This window comes from Salmo salar, chromosome ssa21, assembly GCF_905237065.1.
Source record: "Salmo salar chromosome ssa21, Ssal_v3.1, whole genome shotgun sequence".
Lineage (NCBI taxonomy): Eukaryota > Metazoa > Chordata > Actinopteri > Salmoniformes > Salmonidae > Salmo > Salmo salar.
In genome coordinates, this window is record NC_059462.1 from 12,264,037 (window position 1) to 12,285,429 (window position 21,393).

Genomic DNA, 21,393 nt, shown 5'->3' on the forward strand with positions numbered 1-21,393 from the left:
TTGATGCACCTGTGCTGACATCGCCTTCTGGATGATAGCGGGGTGAACAGGTTACAGGTCCTTGATTATCTTTTTGGCCTTCCTGTGACATCGGGTGATGTAGGTGTCCTGGAGGGCAGGTAGTTTTCCCCCGGTGATGCGTTATGCAGTTGCTGTACAAGGCGGTGATACAGCCCAACAGGATGCTCCCGATTGTGCATCTGTAAATGTTTGTGAGTGTTTTCTTCAGCCTCCTGAGGTTGAAGAGGCGTTGTTGCGCCTTCTTCACCACACGGTCTGTGTGTGTGGACCATTTCAGTTTGTCCGTGATGTGTATGCCGAGGAACTTAAAACTTTCCACTTCTCCACTACTGTCCCGTCGATGTGGATAGGGGGGTGCTCCCTCTGCTGTTTCCTGAAGTCCATGATCATCTCCTTTGTTTTGTTGACGTTGAGTGTGAGGTTATTTTCCTGACACCACACTCCGAGGGTGTAGCATAAGAACAGCTTCATTGGCACAATGGACAATAACCTTGCACAATGTTCTAATCTAAAATTCTAATCTATATCTGGAGAACCCTGTCCTCTCTGTACATTCCATTCCATTTCTATCTCTACCATTACTTTTTCATTTGTGTAATGCACTGTTACCGTTTTGCAGCAACACTGAGATGATGTCATTGTGTATAGAGATATAGAACATGTTAAAATGATATCCAAAGAATGAGAAAGATAATGGAACATGTTGCCACAGACATTTAACCTCATTCACCACTCCTTTAATAGTCTGGGAAACACCTGACTTGAACCCTCCAACCAATCACCACCCTAAGACATAGAGGAACAGGCCTCAAAATCTGACATTGGTTTTGTCCTTGTTATAACATGTCTGTTGCAGTGGAGGTGGTTCGAAGAAGGGTAACCTTGCCTGAGCCCTGATAACTTGTGTTAGCTGTCTAGGCTTTAGCTCAGAGGAGTTCGAATTCCTGCAGGTCATATGGACAGATGGTTTAAGTCAGGTGTCACCAATAGTCGCAGATCAATCTAAAATTCCAACTAAAGACAGTTCTGAATGTATTGTTGTACAGTCGTGGCCAAAGGTTTTGAGAATGACACAAATATTAATTTCCACAAAGTTTGCTGCTTCAGTGTCTTTACATATTTTTGTCAGATGTTACTATGGAATACTGAAGTATAATTACAAGCATTTCATAAGTGTTTTACTGACAATTACATGAAGTTGATGCAAAGACTCAATATTTGCAGTGCTGACCCTTCTTTTTCAAGACCTCTGCAATCCACCTTGGCATGCTGTCAATTAACTTCTGGGCCACATCCTGACTGATGGCAGCCCATTCTTGCATAATCAATGCTTGGAGTTTGTCAGAACTTGTGGGTTTTTGTTTGTCCACCCGCCTCTTGAGGATTGACCACAAGTTCTCAATGGGATTAAGGTCTGGGGAGTTTCCTGGCCATGGACCCAAAATATCAATGTTTTGTTCCCTGAGCCACTTAGTTATCACTTTTGCCTTATGGCAAGGTGCTCCATCATGCAGGAAAAGGCATTGTTCGTCACCAAACTGTTCCTGGATGGTTGGGAGAAGTTGCTCTCGGAGGATGTGTTGGTACCATTCTTTATTCACACCTGCCTGCTACCATTCCTGAGCAAGCTCTGTACTGGTGGTGCCCCGATCCCGCAACTGAATCAACTTTAGGAGACAGTCCTGGCACTTGCTGGACTTTCTTGGGCGCCCTGAAGCCTTCTTCACAACAATTGAACCGCTCTCCTTGAAGTTCATGATGATCCGATAAATGGTTGATTTAGGTGCAATCTTACTGGCAAGCAATATCCTTGCCTGTGAAGCCCTTTTTGTGCAAAGCAATGATGACGGCATGTGTTTCCTTGCAGGTAACCATGGTTGACAGAGGAAGAACAATGATTCCAAGCATTACCCTCCTTTTGAAGCTCCCAGTCTGTTATTCAAACTCAATCAGCATGACAGATTGATCTCCAGCCTTGTCCTCGTCAACAAGCACACCTGTGTTAACGAGAGAATCACTGACATGATGCCAGCTGGTCCTTTTGTGGCAGGGCTGAAATGCAGTGGAAATGTTTTTGGGGGATTCAGTTCATTTACATGGCAAAGAGGGACTTTGCAATGAATTGCAATTCATCTGATCACTCTTCATAACATTATAGAGTATATGCAAATTGCCACCATACAAACTGAGGCAGCAGACTTTGTGAAAATTAATATTTGTGTCATTCTCAAAACTTTTGGCCACGACTGTATATGGATGTCCTTTTCTGTTATTTTAAGGAATACATGATCAAGTTCATTTGTTAAGAGGTGTGCAAGAGTGTGATTGCTCCTTGCAGTGGAATATGTACACATATATAAATATATTTAAATTAACATGTTTAAAAAAAGCAAAGCTTTTCAGGCATGTGAGACAGCTCTTATTTTTAATTAATTGAAACAATGAAGTCCAGGCAGTCGTGAGTACAGTTTAGAAGTACTTTGCATATAAGGGTTGTTCCACAAATTCAGTATAACTTGTTACAACCTGGCTCAAGATTGTAACAAACAATGGGAAACCCCACACTGAGTAAAGGAATAACAAAATTAATTTATACCATAAATAAAGTAAACACTCACAAAAATAATCAGATGAGACATGGTCAGTAAATTAGGTGTCAACTGCCAAAGCCACAACAACACAACCAAAGGTATGCACAGAGAGAGGAATAAACACTTCTAGCCTATCTATGGCTAACAGGGTTGACATGTTATGCTCGACCTGCTCAGTTTTCCACCACAAAACACCAGAAAATGAACAACAAAAAAAGTAGATCCAGCGCACCTGCGTTTACTCTGATTTGACTATTAGACGTTCAATGTTTCTTTTAAAAGCAATATTTCAAAAGGAATAGTTTCACCAAATTAAAACGAGAGCTCAGTTTACGTAACAGGATTGACCTTAAAATGAGGGACAGATGCAAATGAATCACTACTCACATGAAATAAAGAATGACTTTGTGAAAGCAACAAAATAACTAGGGCTTGGAGAAACTTGGAGAAATGTTGGGATTAAGTGTCAAAATGCTGAATTTGTGGCCTCCCGAGTGGCGCAGTTGTCTAAGGCACTTAATCGCAGTGCTTGAGGCGTCACTACAGAGCCGGGTTCGATCCCGGGCTGTGTCGCAGCCGGCCGCGACCGGGAGACCCATGAGGCGACGCACAATTGGCCCAGCGTCGTCTGGGTTAGGGGAGGGTTTAGCCGGACGTGATGTCCTTGTCCTATCGCGCTCTAGCGACTCCTGTGGCGGTCGCCAGTTGTGCGGTGTTTCCTCCGACACATTGGTGCGGTGTGTCAAGAAGCAGGGTCATGTTTCGGCGGACGCATGGCTCTTGACCTTCGCCTCTACCGAGTCCGTACGGGAGTTGCAGCGATGAGACAAGACTACCAATTGGAAATCATTAAATTGGGGAGAAAAATGGGTAAAAAGTACACAAAATAATATAGATATATTTGATGAATTTTGGCACTTTAGCAAGCCTTTATCCATATTATTATTATATTAAATATCTGATTTATTGAAGTCTCCATGTGGTCTATATTAAAGGCCACTTCATTTAATATAACAGCCTTTTAAAATTCAATATTGGTGGAACAATTCTGACTAAAATATCAAAGGGCACTCATTTCATGGAACGACCCAGAACAGCTGAACCATTTTCCTTATTATAAGTTACTACAAAATCGTATCTATTTACAAGGTGAAGAACAGCTTTCTGCATCCCTTTTGTTGTTCACATTACATATGCATAAACAAAATATTACCCTGTCCCACAAGTAGCGTAGAATGACATTCCTTATTACAAACAGCTGGACTCAAAGCCCCAAAATCTCATGTGTGTATATAAAACGATAACGTAGGACTACATATACAGTTTCAGTTGCGCTTTCAAATCTATTGCAAACGTCATCCTTTTTGTGTGGTGTCTTCGGTACTTGGCTCGGGAGCTTACACACATTTTCCTGGGCACCACCTGAAGAGGGCAGATTAGTTTGGGAAGGGAGTGCACATCTGAAGGGAGAGGGACAACATAGGATCAGGGGGAAAAAATAGCTGCATCTCAATAGTGTAATGCTGCACTTTTGTGATTGCATGTGTTACACAGTGGCACAGTCACATAGTAAATAAAAAAAATGCATGAATTATCCCGACCCTCGCCATGAAAGATTTGGAAATAAAGCGGTACAGCTGATTTGCCAGGACCTTACATTCTAATTTTAGCCCAGGGCTGTCTTGTCTTCTCAAATGTTCACATCTTTTCCACATTTTGTTGTTTTATGATGATTAGATATGTGTTGTCTCATCTCTGAGTGTGGCTGGCGCTGTCTGTCTCTAACCTACCACACTGTGGGTCACGTTCCTCTGCCCAGGTGTTGCTGATGCATGCCAGATCTTTCTACTCCCTGATAATTATTTTACGGATCAACTAACCACATATGTTATAGCAATCTGGTGCCGGGTGGCACAGTTGATGTAGCATGCAACCATTGGTTGATGCATGGAACGGCTGAGCAGGGGAACCCGACCACTGTGTGTGGCTACTGCTGGCTGACTAACATACAACAGTGTCTCTACTCTGTGTGTGGCTGGTGCTGTCTGGCTAAAACCTACCACAGTGTCGCTAATCTGTGTGTGTGGCAGGTGCTGTCTGGCTGTAACCTACCACATTTTCAATCTCATCAGGGTTAATAATCCTGGTCAGCTCTCCATACACTTCGGGACTCATGGGCAGCATGGCGTCCTGTAGTCTGGAGGGGTGGCTGAGGAGAAACAGAACCCAACAAACAGTTACATAACCAGGAGAAAATAAATGTTTGCAGTATTTAATATGATATCTGAGTGAGAGTGACAATCAATCAATGGGTGCCCCCTGGTCGGTAATTCAACCATGTTTACTACCAGTGAAATATTTGGCTAGACTAATTTACCGATCTAAAACATGTTAGCTGACATGGGTGAGTGACTCTCAGTGACTGACATAACAAGAGACGTACACTTTTCATTTGACCTTTTCTTGTACTTTGGGCTTTGTGTGTTGTCTGTTGGGTGTATCTTAAATCAATGAAAACGATATAAAAACAGTAAAAGGTGTTTCATAACAAGAATCAGACTTACACTTCAGACACAGAGATGAGCTCCGTCCTAATGTAGCCAGCCTCAGAGGCACTCTCCAACTCCATTGGCTCAGCAGCTGAGAAGGTCAAAGGTTATAGACGTCTAGAGGTTATCATCAGAACCAAACACAGGTGGCCCCTAAATTGGGGAGCACGGATTCATAGTAATGGCTGGAATGGAGTAAATGGAATGGTATCAAACGCATCACACACTCCATTCCAGCCATTATTTTGAGCCTTCCTCCCCTCACCAACCTCCTGTGGCAAGGCATTACCAGTGGTCAGTATTTCAATGGGGGAAAAGGGTGTGGCACAACAAAATAAGAAAAGTATGCTATGCAGTATATATTGTGTATAATAGCTTAGACTGGAATTGAAGTCTTCAACACCATTTGTACCTTTTTCAACTACTCAATCTTTCCTCAACACACATACATTTCTAACAGCTTGTTAGTTACCTTCTGTGGGGCGGCTGTAGTAGCGTGTGAAGGCACTGTCTTTGGGGATGTTGGGGTAGAGGTAGAGCAGAGGGTTCTCAGGGATGTTCTCAGCAGCCATCACCTTGTAGTTGCGGAGGATGTCAGGAAAAGAGACGGCGGCCAGCTCCTTCTTAGTGTAGGGCTCCACCGCGTGGAAATGGACGTCTATATGTTCATAGATATACAGTTGAAGTCGGAAGTTTACATACACCTTAGCCAATTACATTTAAACTCCAGTTTCTCACAATTCCTGACATTTAATCCTAGTAAAAATTGCCTGTCTTAGGTCAGTTAGGATCACCACTTTATCTTAAGAATGTGACATTTTCAGAATAATAGTAGAGAGAATGATTTATTTCAGCATTTATTTCTTTCATCACATTCCCAGTGGGTCAGAAGTTGACATACACTCAATTAGTATTTGGTAGCATTGCCTTTAAATTGTTTAACTTGGGTCAAACGATTCGGGTAGCCTTCCACAAGCTTCCCACAATATGTTGGGTGAATTTTGGCCCATTACTCCTGACAGAGCTGGTGTAACTGAGTCAGGTTTGGCTGCAGCAAAGCACCCCCACAACATGATGCTGCCACCCCCGTGCTTCACGGTTGGGATGGTGGTCTTCGGCTTGCAAGCCTCCCCCTTTTTCCTCCAAACATAATGATCGTCATTGTGGCCAAACAGTTCTATTTTTGTTTCATCAGACCAGAGGGGGAAAAAAAGTACAATCTTTGTCCCCATGTGCTATTGCAAACCGTAGTCTGGCTTTTTTAATGGCGGTTTTGGAGCAGTGGCTTCTTCCTTGCTGAGCGGCCTTTCAGGTTATGTCGATATAGGACTTGTTTTACTATGGATATAGATACTTTTGTACCTGTTTCCTCCAGCATCTTCACAAGGTCTTTTCCTGTTGTTCTGTGATTGATTTGCACTTTTCGCACCAAAGTATGTTCATATCTAGGAGACAGAACGTGTCTCCTTCCTGAGCGGCATGACGGCTGCGTGGTCCCATGGTGTTTATACTTGCGTACTATTGTTTGTGCAGATGAACGTGGTACCTTCAGGCGTTTGAAAATTGCTCCCAAGGATGAACCAGACTTGTGGAGGTCCACCATTTTTTTGGGCTGATTTCTTTTGATTTTGATGATGTCAAGCAAAGAGGCACTGAGTTTGAAGGTAGGCCTTGAAATATACTGCTAAAAAAAATAAAGGGAACACTTAAACAACACAATGTAACTCCAAGTCAATCACACTTCTGTGAAATCAAACTGTCCAGTTAGGAAGCAACACTGATTGACAATAAATTTCACATGCTGTTGTGCAAATGGAATAGACAACAAGTGGAAATTATAGGCAATTAGCAAGACACCCCCAATAAAGGAGTGGTTCTGCAGGTGGTAACCACAGACCACTTCTCAGTTCCTATGCTTCCTGGCTGATGTTTTGGTCACTTTTGAATGCTGGCGGTGCTTTAACTCTAGTGGTGACATGAGACGGAGTCTACAACCCACACAAGTGGCTCAGGTAGTGCAGCTCATCCAGGATGGCACATCAATGCGAGCTGTGGCAAGAAGGTTTGCTGTGTCTGTCAGCGTAGTGTTCAGAGCATGGAGGCGCTACCAGGAGACAGGCCAGTACATCAGGAGATGTGGAGGAGGCCGTTGGAGGGCAACAACCCAGCAGCAGGACCGCTACCTCCGCCTTTGTGCAAGGAGGAGCACTGCCAGAGCCCTGCAAAATGACCTCCAGCAGGCCACAAATGTGCATGTGTCTGCTCAAACGGTCAGAAACAGACTCCATGAGGGTGGGTATGAGGGCCTGACATCCACAGGTGGGGGTTGTGCTTACAGCCCAACACCGTGCAGGACGTTTGGCATTTGCCAGAGAACACCAAGATTGGCAAATTCGCCACTGGCGCCCTGTGCTCTTCACAGATGAAAGCAGGTTCACACTGAGCACATGTGACAGACGTGACAGTCTGGAGACGCCGTGGAGAACGTTCTGCTGTCTGCAACATCCTCCAGCATGACCGGTTTGGCGGTGGGTCAGTCATGGTGTGGGGTGGCATTTCTTTGGGGGGCCGCACAGCCCTTCATGTGCTCGCCAGAGGTAGCCTGACTGCCATTAGGTACCGAGATGAGATCCTCAGACCCCTTGTGAGACCATATGCTGGTGCGGTTGGCCCTGGGTTCCTTCTAATGCAAGACAATGCTAGACCTCATGTGGCTGGAGTGTGTCAGCAGTTCCTGCAAGAGGAAGGCATTGATGCTATGGACTGGCCCGCCCGTTCCCCAGACCTGAATCGAATTGAGCACATCTGGGACATCATGTCTCGCTCCATCCACCAACGCCACGTTGCACCACAGACTGTCCAGGAGTTGGCGGATGCTTTAGTCCAGGTCTGGGAGGAGATCCCTCAGGAGACCATCCGCCACCTCATCAGGAGCATGCCCAGGCGTTGTAGGGAGGTCATACAGGCACGTGGAGGCCACACACACTACTGAGCCTCATTTTGACTTGTTTTAAGGACATTACATCAAAGTTGGATCAGCCTGTAGTGTGGTTTTCCACTTTAATTTTGAGTGTGACTCCAAATCCAGACCTCCATGGGTTGATAAATTGGATTCCCATTGATTATTTTTGTGTGATTTTGTTGTCAGCACATTCAACTATGTAAAGAAAAAAGTATTTAATAAGATTATTTCATTCAGATCTAGGATGTGTTATTTTAGTGTTCCCTTTATTTTTTTGAGCAGTGTACATCCACAGGTACACATCCAATTGACTCAAATGATGTCAATTAGCCTATCAGAAGCATCTAAAGCCATGACATTTTCTGGAATTTTCTAAGCTGTTTAAAGGCACAGTCAATTTAGTGAATGTAAACTTCTGACCCACTGGAATTGTGATACAGTGAATTAAAAGTGAAATAATCTGTCTGTAAACAACTGTTGGAAAAATTACTTGTGTCATGCACAAAACTATAGTTTGTTAAAACAAGAAATTTGTGGAGTGGTTGAAAAACGATTTTTAATGACTCCAACCTAAGTGTATGTAAACTTCCGACTTCAACTGTACATAAATGCACACACACACACACACACACACACACACACACACACACACCAATGTGATATGAGAATGTGTTCTCAGTCAGCTTACCTGGTAAAATAATACAAACAGAAACACATATACCTGAGACAGATGTAGAGACACATACTCATAATGTGTAAAAACAATTAAAATATATATATTTTTGTCTGTCCATTGGTATGTACACTGAGTATATATACCACACATTAGGAACACCTTCCTCATATTGAGTTGCACCCTCTCCCCACACTTTTGCCCCCAGAACAGCCTCAATTCGTTGAGGCATGGACTTTACAAGGTGTCGAAAGTGTTCCACAAGGATGCTGGCCCATGTTGACTCCAATGCTTCCCACAGTTGTGTCAAGTTGGCTGGATATCCTTTGGGTGGTGGACCATTCTTGATACACACGGGAAACTGTTGAGCGTGAAAATCCCAGCAGTGTTGCAGTTCTTGACTCAAACCGATGCACCTGGCACCTACTACTATACCCCATTCAAAGGCACTTAAATATGTTGTCTTGCCCATTCACCCTCTGAATGGCACACATACACAATCCACGTCCCAATTCTCTCAAGGCTTAAAAATCCTTCTTTAACCCATCTCCTCCCCTTCATCTACAAAGCTACAAACACACATGCACACAAAAAAACACACACACCGTTATTGGAGCCCTCCACCCAGGTGAAGGTAATGGCTCCCTCTCGGCTGCTCTCGCTGAAGCGCAGCAGGAAAGTTCCAGGCTCCTTGTCCTTCAGCAGGGCCTTCTCTCTCTCCTTACTAACAAAGCCCATGATACACCTATAGACCATAGAGATGTAGTGGATTATAACACAATAAAGTAAATTTTCCAAAAAGTAATGTAAACCTAGTCTTCAGAAAGGCATACTGAAGTAATGTGAGTTGGAGAGATGTTTTACCCATCATTCCACAGACACAGCAGGTGTCTCTTGATCAGGTCCAGTATTCCCTCGATCCACAGCCAGAAGGGAAAGCTCTTCTCATTCACATTCTGCTCAGGTAAAGACACACTCAATACACAGCCCATAGTAAACACACACGGGTTGGCTAAAACACTAAACTTCCAGTGAGATGCTCACCTTGCAGAACTTGGTCCAGGGGATGAGCCCATTAGGGTTTCCCGCTGCTTCTCGACCTGTCACAGGAGTTTCACATTATTATTGGTTCAATTTAATGGAACGACCTTAAGCAACATTTGCATTGTTAGCCTTCATCTGGGATTAGTTGGCCAAATGAGTTGGTCAACTTGACTCGCTTGCCAGATATGTGTGTAGAGAAAAACTAATAGCCACCTCACACACTGTATGTATGGCCACCTTTTATAACCAACTAGCGCACCTTAATATCACAGATGGGTTTGCTGTGGCTGTGTCGTTTCACAAAACCACGCCAAGTCACAATAAGACTCACCCAGGAGCTTGTCTCCCAGCATGCTCAGCTGCTCGTCGTTGAGGCCTCGCTTGGTTATGGAGGAGAACTGCCAGCTCAGCACGTTTGACAACTGGCTCCAGGTGGCCTGAGGAGGGCTCAGGAAGAATGACAGATTCTGAGGAGGAGGAGGAGGAGAGAGAGGGATGGAGATGATAAGCTGATAGTTTGGAAGAAGAGTGTTAGTGCTGGGGTGGAACAAAAGCCTGCACGCCAGCTGGCTCTTCAGGACCAGGAGTTCGAGCCCCTATATTAAACCTGTCCAGTCTGGATCACATGACATAAGTAAGGAGGCAGTTAAGAGAACAAAAGTTACTGTAGTTCTCAGAGGGTAAAATCTCAGTAAGTAGATAGATAGATAGATAGATAGATAGATAGATAGATAGATAGATAGATAGATAGATAGATAGATAGATAGATAGATAGATAGATAGATAGATACTGTAGCTATGAGGATTTAGTCTTGAATGAGAAGGGTAGGTGAGAGGGGTTGTACCTTGAACTCACTGGTCAGCATGTTGTACCACATGACAGAGGCCCAGGCGCTGGGCAGCTGGCTAATGTTGGAGATGACCACAATGGGCAGGGACATTGTCTGGACACACACACACACACACACACACACACACACACACACACACACACACACACACACACACACACACACACACACACACACACACGAAGTCAGATAGGAACATCAGTACAGACAGTCAGGATCCTTGGTGTGTATTACTAACAAATATTTCTGCCATGACAATAGTGTACAGATTGGTTACTGTTGTTCTGACCTCTAGTTCGACCTGGAGTCCTGGCTGACAGAGTTGAGTCTCAAAGCTAATAGAGTGGAGCTCCTCCGTCACTATGAGAGGACCCTGAGTTGACACACAGACGTACATCAATAAATATATATATATATGTATTACTATGACATTGCATAGTAATAGTTTTATACACCACAATCATCCTCACACCTGATGTGCTTTGCTTACCTCATTTGATCTGTTGCCTGTAACTTTCTGTTCCTTTAGTTGCTGGGGAAGAAAATAGTTGTAAATAATGTAAAGTAACCAAAAGAAGAAGAACAACATCAACAAAACGTAAAAACATGATTCTGAACAGCACACACGATATACTGTTACAGCAATCGGCAGGAGACTTGAACCCTGGTCGCCTGACCCAAGGCAAGAATGCTAACATCAAACCACTTTCGTAATGCTCTTATGAAAGCTAGGGTCATTACTAGGGTTACAAAGGGACAGTGTATTACAGAAAACCATGGGTTGGAACCTAAATTATTTTCCAATGACCTGTTCAGAGCAGAAGCCATATTTATTTTTGTTCTAAAGTAACGGTTCATATAGTTCCTTTTCGATCCTTTACTCTTCCTGTGAAGTCAACATTGTTTTTTCATTTAGTTCATTAATTTAATTAGCGCAAATAGAGCAGCTTGTTGTGGAATGGGTAAAATATTTGTTTACATGTTTAATTGGTCAGATAAGTGCAGGCATGAGATGCGACTGAAATGGCATGGGTGGGGAGAGAGTAAGAGAGGGGTGGACATGGAGGAAGCTTGGCTTGAAGCGCTGAACATCATGACATGATGTGAATTGGAATGTGTTTATAGGCTATTACTAGCATTATAACTTCACTGAATTACAGAACTATACAGTATAATAGACATTAGGAATATTTTTCTAACTTAAAAATAACATTTTTAACCGATTCTCAAGACTTGAAAATAACGGTTCTGTTCCGGAAAACTAGAGATCACTTTCGTTCCCGGTTCTTTTTCCGTTCCTGAGAAAATTCTGAACTTATTCGGTTTTGTCACGTCCTGGCCAGTATAAAGGTTAATTAGTATTGTAGTTTGGTCAGGACGTGGCAGAGGGTATTCGTTTTATGTGGTTCGGGGTGGTGTGTTTTGTTGAAGGGGCATTTGGTTTAAGTATTCCGGGGTTTTTGGGCACTGTTTGGTTTTCAGGTATTCTATGTTTAGTCTAGTATGTCTGTTTCTACGTTTGGTTAATTGGGGTTGGGACTCTCAGTTGAAGGCAGGTGTTGTCTATCTGCCTTTGATTGAGAGTCCCATATATTAGGGTGTGTTTGTGTTTGTTATTTGTGGGTGATTGTTCTGTGTTGAGCCTTATGCTTTGCCAGACTGTTTGTTGTTCGTTCGTTCTAGTGTTTTGTTATTTTGGTATTCATTTTGAAAATAAATAAACGTCAAGATGAGCCTGCACTTATCTGCTGCGTTTTGGTCCTCCTTCACCGACGACAACCGTGACAGGTTTTCGGGTTTTGTACCCTGAACCGGTTCCAACCCCAGCTGGAAACTTTTGAAGTTTACCAGTAAATTACCATAATTTTGGTAACTTTCAAGGTTTTATTTTCTAAGATGAAACCTATTTGTCATGTTAAAAAATATATATGATTTTTTTTGTGTGTGGGGGGGTTCTCTGGAATATTTTTAGCCATTTAGCAATTTTAGGAAGCTGGCTTTCGCTAGCACAGATAGGTTCCCAATCTCCAAACCTCATAGCTAGCTACCAAGAAACCATTTCAGGCTATCAATCAAGTTCGAGTAGCTAGCTTGTTTTACTATCTTAGCTGGCATGCCTGCTGGCAAGGTTGGTAGACTTTAGAAAAGCAAGCAATAACTAGATGAATAGAAGCATATTGTTTCATTTAAAAAAAATAACCACCTGAAAACTTTAGTTACATAGCATTAAGCATAATGATTATGACTCAGGAAAAAGCTGTTTTAGGTGTTTGAAAAATTATCTAACTTACAGACAGGGGGCATACTTTGTGGTGCATGACGCCCATGTAAGTGTCACGTCCTGACCATAGAGAGCTCGTATTTTTCTATGGTAGAGTAGGTCAGGGCATGACTGGGGGGGGTTTGCCTAGTTTATTTATTTCTATGTTTGGTTCTAGTTTATTTTTTCTATGTCAGGTTTTTGTCTAGTTTAAAGTTTCTATGTTGTGTTCTAGGTTCTTTTTTCTAGGTTGGGGTTTTCATATGATTCCCAATTAGAGGCAGCTGGTCATCATTGTCTCTAATTGGGGCTCATATTTAAGTTGTTGTTTTTCCCCACTAGTGTTTGTGGGAGATTGTTATGAGTTTATGCATGTAGCACCCCTTTGTCACGGTTTGTTGTTTTTGTTTATAGTTTATTGTCTGTCTTGCATAGTTTCACATAGAAATAAAGATTTGGAACGATACGCATGCTGTGCCTTGGTCTCTTTCATACGACACCCGTGACAGTAAGTCAATATGTCATTGTTGTAAATGTTTTGGCGCAAAACTGGTGGCAGTTGTGAAAAAAGTAAATAGTTGGAAAAGTTGCAGTTAATTGAAAATAATGAAAAATATGCTTTTTTTTCTCATTAATTAGGCTATTTTCTCTTGAACCATATGGTCTATCCACTAGAAACTCATGGACACAGACATGACATCATTTTATACTATATATGAATAAACAATTGGAAAGTTACTAAATAATAAATTACCAAAGTTACCATAGATTACCTTTGATAAATTACCGGTAGCTTTGCAACCCTAGTCATTACAATATGAAGACTATATAACGCTATCATCATTGATGTACAGCAGGGGTCCCCAATTACATTCAGCCGCAGGATGATCTTTTCTTGAGCGGTTGGTTGGGAGGGCCAGAACATATTTATAAATAACTTGTACACTGCAAATTGATCACAAGAAGCCCAAACAGATATAGTATTTGACAAAAACATAATAATTTCAAACCTTGATTACATTATGATATTATCAAACATGCCTCCCTACTTATGCATGGGAATACTTGGGAACAGATTTCCTAAAACAAAATCACTTTCACTTTCACAGTATATCATATGTACAATATACAGTAAAAACATCTGAATGTGCCAGTTCATACCAGGTGTCTGAATTCTGCTGCCAAGCTTCCATTGGACTCCTCCATGTTCATAACCTTAGTGTTGGTTCCCAAGATGTTGAATTTCCGGACCCTGGAAATTACGTAAAATCAGAGGAAATGTAATGACTACTAACTAGGCTACTTCAGGTTTAAGGAGGATAACAGAGACCAAAACATTTCCTACCCTCTCACTGTGTTCTTCTCAGTGACGTCCCTAAAGAAATACAATACATCAGTGACTGAAGCTTTGACTCTTGCCATTGATAAAATATAACAATGTAATACAACTGATTAAATATAACATTAAGCAGTTCCCAAAGCCATATGTGTACACGTGTGTATGTATATGGCTCTGGTACATACTTCTCATTCACTTACTTGTCAAACACAGCTTTGACTTTGAGCTGGTAGTTGAACTCCTGGAGCTTCACCAGGAGTCTGGGGATATTATCGGGTGCAAGAGTATTATGATACCAATAAAGTAATCACAATGCAAGCCAAATGACTATCAGGAACTAATGTGGATGGAAGAGTGTAGTGTTATGGTGTGGGTCTTAATTGAGGAGTTACAGCATGGATGGCTAACCAACACTCCTCTGGGTTTGCAGGCTTCTTCTAGCTACAAGTAACACAGTATTGCACATTGCGTTTGGAGTGTGTAGCGCTGGCACAATCACCTGATTTTGACAGTGAACTGCACCCCAGTCTTCAGCACCATGGGTCTTTGAGGGTGAGTGGGCATACAGGGCTGTCTCTCCACCACGATAGAGCTAAAAGACAGACGCCACAAAAACATTCTGTCAAACATCCGATAAGGACACTCCTATGGCACTCCACTAAAGCCTAGAGCAGGGATCATCAACTTCAGCTCGATTTCTTTCTTGAGTGGACAGTCGGAACATAATTACAAATAATTTGTAGACTGCTAATTGACCGCAAGAAGCCCAAAGGGATATAATATTTGACCAAAAGTATAATGTGGAAGGACCACCAGAGGGCAGGCTGCTCCCACGGACAGTAGCCCAGCATGTGAGTCAAGGTGATCAGAGGCAATTAAGCACAGCTGACGGTACTAATGAGCTATTCTCTTTCCCCTACAAGAGAGAGGAAGGAACCGTCAGAGAGGGGAGAAAGAAAAGAGTGTTTGCTTCTACAGAGGAGAGGACGTACCTTTCGGAAGGGAGAAGAAGGGGACACTCCACCTCTTGGGAATGGTCAACCCGGATCCGGACGACCACCCGAAGGGAGCTCTCCATGGAAGGACAGCGAAGGCGGTGACACACCCGTGATTTATGTTATAGTTTAAAGATACTCACCTTGTGTTCCTTGTTCTTGTGAAGAAGAAGATTTGTGTTTTCCTTGGGATATCATCATTGATTGTGTTGGAGTGTTTGAGAAGGAAAAATTACCTCAATAGAGAACTTTGTTCAATTAAGAAAACCTGCTCCTGACTCGTTTATCCCACCTTTCCGCTTTACAGCAACCTCCAAGTACTTGGTCCGCTCACATTGGTGGAGAATGCGGGCACTAGGTGGACGAGTGACACAGGGATAAGTGAGGAAAACAAAAATCTACCTGTAGACACAGAGGAACCCTTCAAGAAGGATGGATAACGCTCTACTACAACAGTTGATCACGGCCCAGCAGACAACCACAGAACTCATGCAACAACAGCTGAGCCGGCGAGAAGAACCGAGAGTAAAGCCGAGAGCGGCTGCTCACGCCATCATACCTCTCCTTTCAAAGGAAGATGATATTGAGGCTTTCATCATGACATTCGAAAGGATGGCCACCGTGGCCCCCCACAGAATGGGTCAGTGCGTTAGCTCCTCTTTTGACCAGGATAGCCCAGGAAGCCTACTCTGACCTGGACCCCTGCGAAGCTGCTAAGTATGGGCGAATAAAAACCGAGATTCTGTCCCGGTGCCAGCTGACCGCCCGAGATAGAGCTGTAAAGTTCCATCAATGGACCTATATGGCCGTCCAATGAAACAGTGGCTGGAGCCCGGGAAGGGAGTAGGACATGCCATAGAGACGCTCGTAGTGGACAAGATTTTGAGGGAATTACCCAGGGACTTAAAAAGGGTCGTGGGGCAAGCTAACCTGTTGTCAGCCGATGACATAGCCCAGGCTAAGGAAACGTACCGATCTACATGGGAGTTGTTAAAAGGGGAAACGGAGGACCGAAAGGACTCTGCCAAGCCTGTTCCTTGACTAACCCCGGAGATTCCGGTTCGAATAGAAGGACAAGACGTGGTAGCCATTCTCGACTCGGGAAGTATGGTTACGTTAGCGGAGGAGCAGATGGTGACCACAGCAACACTGCTACCAGACTAAGTAGCCATGTCCTGTGTCCATGGAGACACCCACTATTACCCCACCATGAGTCTGTCCATTCTCAACCCGAAAGGAAGGTGTACAGTCAGGGCGGGGAAAGTACCCCAGCTGAAGGTGCCATTATTGATCGGGAGAGACTGTCCCCTATATAAGGAGCTTCGGCAGATGACGTTACGCATCGGACAACGGGGATCAGGTCTCTCTATCACACGCCAAGAGCCGGGCCACCGTAGGGGGGCAGGAAAGCAGAAGGAAAAAAAAGACCAAGTCCAAGCCCGAGGTAGTAGCCCTAAAAGGAAACAAAGCCTCAACCTCTGGAGCAGAGGACAAATACAGACTCAACGCCTCCGACAGCCATTCCAGGAAACCTCCAATAAAGACATCTGCGAAGGGTTATACACGACGGAGGAAGGAAGGAGCCACCAGAGGCTAAGGACTATATTTGAAGACCCATCAGAGGAGGGAACATGGAAGGGATTCTCCCCGGGCACCCCAGACGAGGATGGGGAACAACCTCCACACCCTTCTACCGAGGTCGACCTGCCCCAAGAATTAAAGGGACAGTTCGGTACCTCAGCATAGAGACGCAGACCTATGGGATGCCATGCGGAAGGTGAAGGTGATTGACGGGAGGAATGTCGACGGATCAGGTGAGCCCTCGCTTCCCAACTATGTAATCAGGCGGGGCCTCTTGTATTGGGTCGTGCAACGAAGGGGTGAAAAACAGGAATTACTAATGGTGCCTAGACCATACAGGGATACTGTCCTACAGCTAGCCCATTCCCACGTCATAGGACACCTGGAACAGGACAAAACGATCGACAGAATCATGCAGAGGTTCCATTGGACCCGTGTCACCCGAGATGTGGCAAGGTATTGTAGGACGTGGATCAATGTCAGCGTACGGCCCCACGGCCACACCTGCATAATCCTTTGATTCCTCTCCCCATTATATAGACTCCCTTCGAACGCATAGCTATGCACCTCGTGGGACTCTTCCCGAAATCCGCCAGAGGACACGAGTACATCCTGGTTGTCGTAGATTATGCTACCCAGTTCCCAGAGGCCATACCCCTTCGCAACATATCGTCAAAGGGAATCGCCAAGAAATTGTTCATGCTGTTCTCCCGGGTGGGCCTTCCCAAGATGATACTAACCGACCAGGGAACCCCATTCATGTCCCGGTTGATGAAGGGCTTGTGTCGGTTATACCAGGTTCAACAGATACACACAAGCATATTCCATCCGCAGACAGACGGTTTGTGCGAACGCCTGAACAAAATGATTAAAAGCATGTTGAGAAGAGTGGTGTCCAGAGACGGGAAAAACTGGGAGATGCTTCTGCCCCACTTAATGTTTGTCCTGTGAGAAGTACCCCAGGCGTTTACTGGGTTCTCCTCAATGGAATTGCTCTACGGCAGGCCATGTCGAGGGATCCTCGACTTAGCCAAGGAGACATGGGAGGCCCAACTATGCCCGTTCCGGTCGACGATAGAACATGTTATACTGATGAGGGACCGCCTGTCGGCAGTCTGGCCCATAGTAAAGGAGCATATGGAGAAGGTGCAATGGACTCAAGGCCAGGCCGACCATAAGTCAGCGACACCCAGGGAGTTCACCGTGGGAGAGAAAGTGATGGTACTCGTGCCCACGGCCAAACACTGCTTGCTGGTGCAGTGGAGGGGGCCCTACGAGGTAATGGAAAGGGTCTCACCAGTCAATTACCTCATCAAGCAACCGGACAGGAAGAAGAAGGTCCAACTCTATCATATCAACCTGCTGAAGAAGTACCATGGGGGAGAGGAGGGTGTGGCTTTGATGGCCGTGGAGGAGTTCATCACCACCCTGGATTTGACGAAGGGATATTGGCAAGTGCCGGTGGCTCTGGAGGACCGCCCAAAGACTGCCTTTGCCACACTGGAAGGGCTTTTTCAGTATGTGAGGATGCCCTTCGGACTGCATGGGGCTTTGGCAACTTTCCAACGCCTCATGGATGCCATTCTACGGCCCCATCAAGAGTACGCGGCGGCGTACATAGACGATGTGGTCATCCATAGTGAGGACTGGGATAGCCACCTCCTGCGACTACGGTCGGTGCTCGTGAGCCTGGAGGCTACAGGGCTGATGACCAATCCAAAAAAATGCTGCCTGGATCTGTCCGACGCGGAATACTTGGGATACACCGTGGGGAACGGAAAATACGTCCACAGGCAGAAAAGACCAGGGCCATTCGTGACTGGCCCCGGCCCCAGACGAAGCGGGACGTCTGAGCCTTCTTGAGGACAACGGGATATTATTGCCGTTTCATCCCTGGGTATGCAACCATTGCCAACCCCCTCACAAACGTCATTAAGAAAAACCTGCCAAACCGTGTAGCGTGGAAGGACAAGACCGAATATGCCTTCCAGTTGCTAAAGGATAGCCTGTGCTCTGATCCCGTCCTGCAGGCTCCTGACTTCTCCCAAGAGCTCATTGTGCAGGTAGACGCCTCAGATACGGGGCTCGGAGACGTCCTAGCTCAGGGTGAAGGTGAAGCAGAGAGGCCTATTCTCTTTATAAGTATGAAGCTCAGTGATCGGGAACAGAGATATGCTACCACAGAGAAAGAGGCCCTAGTCATTAAGTGGGCCCTCAATTATCTCCGGTACTACCTACTCGTTACTGACCATGCTCCCCTCATGTGGATGGCCGGTAAGAGAAACAATAGCAGAATAGCCAGATGGTTTCTTGCTTAACCTGTTGGGGATAGGGGGCAGTATTTTCACGGCCAGATAAAAAAACGTACCCGATTTAATCTGATTATTACTCCTGCCCAGAAACTACAATATGCATATAATTATTAGCTTTGGATAGAAAACACTCCAAAGTTTCTAAAACTGTTTGAATGGTGTCTGTGAGTATAACAGAACTCATTTGGCAGGCCAAAACCTGAGAAGATTCCAAACAGGAAGTACCCTGTCTGACCATTTCTTGGCCTTCTTGATTATCTCTCTCCAATACAGGGGATCTCTGCTGTTACGTGACACTTCCTACGGCTCCCATGGGCTCTCAGAAGGCGGCAAAAAGCTGAATGACATAATTCCAGGCCCTGGCTGAAAAGCATTAGCGCATTTGCTAAGTGGTCTATCATCGGACAATGGGACTCCATGTTTTTATTCTTTCGTCTTTGAACGGATACAACGACTCCCGGTCGGAATATTATCGCTTTTTTACGAGAAAAATAGCATAAAAATTGATTTTAAACAGCGGTTGACATGCTTTGAAGTACGGTAATGGAATATTTAGATTTTTTTTGTCACGAAATGCGTTGTGCTCGTAACCCTTCTTTACCATTCGGATAGTGTCTTGAACGCACGAACAAAACAGAGGATATTTGAACATAACTATGGATTATTTTGAACCAAACCAACATTTGTTATTGAAGTAGAAGTCCTGGGAGTGCATTCTGACGAAGACAGCAAAGGTAATAACATTTTTCTTATAGTAAATCTGACTTTGGTCAGGGCTAAACTTGGTCGGTGTCTAAATGGCTAGCCGTGATGGCTGGGCTATCTACTGACAATATTGCAAAATGTGCTTTCACCGAAAAGCTATTTTAAAATCGGACATGGCGAGTGCATAGAGGAGTTCTGTATCTATAATTCTTAAAATAATTGTTATGTTTTTTGTGAACGTTTATCGTGAGTAATTTAGTAAATCCACCGTAAGTTTGCGGGGGGTATGCTAGTTCTGAACGTCACATGCTAATGTAAAAAGCTGGTTTTTGATATAAATATGAAGTTGATTGAACAAAACATGCATGTATTGTATAACATAATGTCCTAGGGGTGTCATCTGATGAAGATCATCAAAGGTTAGTGCTGCATTTAGCTGTGGTTTGAATTTATGTGACTTTATATGCTAGCTTGAAAAATGGGTGTCTGATTATTCCTGGCTGGGTACTCTGCTGACATAATCTAATGTTTTGCTTTCGTTGTAAAGCCTTTTTGAAATCGGACAGTGTGGTTAGATAAAGGAGAGTCTTGTCTTTAAAATGGTGTAAAATAGTCATATGTTTGAAAAATTGAAGTTTTTGTATTTTTGAGGAATTTGTAATTCGCGCCACACCCATCATTGGCAATTGGAGCAGGTGTTCCGCTAGCGGAACGTCTAGATGTAAGAGGTTAATCTGGTTACTACTCCTGCCCAGTAACTAGAATATGCATATAATTAGTAGATTTGGATAGAAAACACTCTAAAGTTTCTAAAACTGTTTGAATGGTGTCTGTGAGTATAACAGAACTCATATGGCAGTCAAAACCCTGAGACAAATCCTAACAGGAAGTGGAAATCTGATGTGTGGAATCACTTTCAAGCCTTTGCCATTGAAACACACAGGGACTTATTAATCATTTAGCACTTCCTAAGGCTTCCACTAGATGTCAACAGTCTTTACAAAGTGGTTTGAGTCTTCTATGGTAGAAACTGACCCAAAGAGAGGCTTGGAATGTTGGTCACAGGGGGAGGGCCATTACTACTATGACGCGGGCGCCCATGGGAACACTTTTGTTCCGAAACGTTTAGTAAGACAATGCAATCGTCCGCCTTGAATATTATTGAAGCTCTGGTTGAAAAAGGCCCTAAAGATTTATGTTATACAACGTTTGACATGTTTGAATGAACGTAAATATATATTTTTTGCACATTCGTGACGACAAGTCCCGTGCGATTCAGTACATTATGAGTAGCCTTCACAACGCGCTAACAAGAAGGAACTATTGGGATAGAAATTATTAACTTTTTCAAACAAAACTACATTTGTTGTGGACCTGGGATTCCTGGAAGCGCCTTCTGATGAAGATAATCAAAGGTAAGGGAATATTTACAGTAGTATATTTGATTTTAGATGGTTCCAAGATGGCGCTAACATGTATCGTCTAGCCTATTTTTCTGAGCATACCACGT

At 44.0% G+C, this 21,393-nt stretch overlaps 1 protein-coding gene across 3 annotated transcripts in view; it reads right to left on the reverse strand.

The window, feature by feature from the left end:
- Positions 1 to 2,427: 2,427 nt before the first annotated feature.
- The window catches only part of LOC100196256 (signal transducer and activator of transcription 1-alpha/beta), a 37,382-nt gene continuing 18,416 nt past the window's right edge, over positions 2,428 to 21,393 (reverse strand). For 2 of the 3 annotated variants that reach the window (XM_074112239.1, XM_074112240.1), the window contains exons 10-24: positions 14,790 to 14,882; positions 14,491 to 14,550; positions 14,297 to 14,326; positions 14,113 to 14,203; positions 11,182 to 11,223; positions 10,981 to 11,064; positions 10,686 to 10,784; positions 10,172 to 10,307; positions 9,841 to 9,896; positions 9,661 to 9,752; positions 9,402 to 9,541; positions 5,634 to 5,819; positions 5,177 to 5,252; positions 4,725 to 4,821; positions 2,428 to 4,034 (exon numbers count right to left, since the gene is read on the reverse strand). In XM_074112239.1, the coding sequence (XP_073968340.1) occupies positions 3,924 to 4,034; positions 4,725 to 4,821; positions 5,177 to 5,252; positions 5,634 to 5,819; positions 9,402 to 9,541; positions 9,661 to 9,752; positions 9,841 to 9,896; positions 10,172 to 10,307; positions 10,686 to 10,784; positions 10,981 to 11,064; positions 11,182 to 11,223; positions 14,113 to 14,203; positions 14,297 to 14,326; positions 14,491 to 14,550; positions 14,790 to 14,882 (1,393 nt within the window). In that variant the 3' untranslated portion in view covers positions 2,428 to 3,923. Of the gene's footprint in view, positions 4,073 to 4,724; positions 4,822 to 5,176; positions 5,253 to 5,633; positions 5,820 to 9,401; positions 9,542 to 9,660; positions 9,753 to 9,840; positions 9,897 to 10,171; positions 10,308 to 10,685; positions 10,785 to 10,980; positions 11,065 to 11,181; positions 11,224 to 14,112; positions 14,204 to 14,296; positions 14,327 to 14,490; positions 14,551 to 14,789; positions 14,883 to 21,393 lie in introns of all 3 variants that reach the window. The other variant, XM_074112241.1, reaches the window with a different exon arrangement.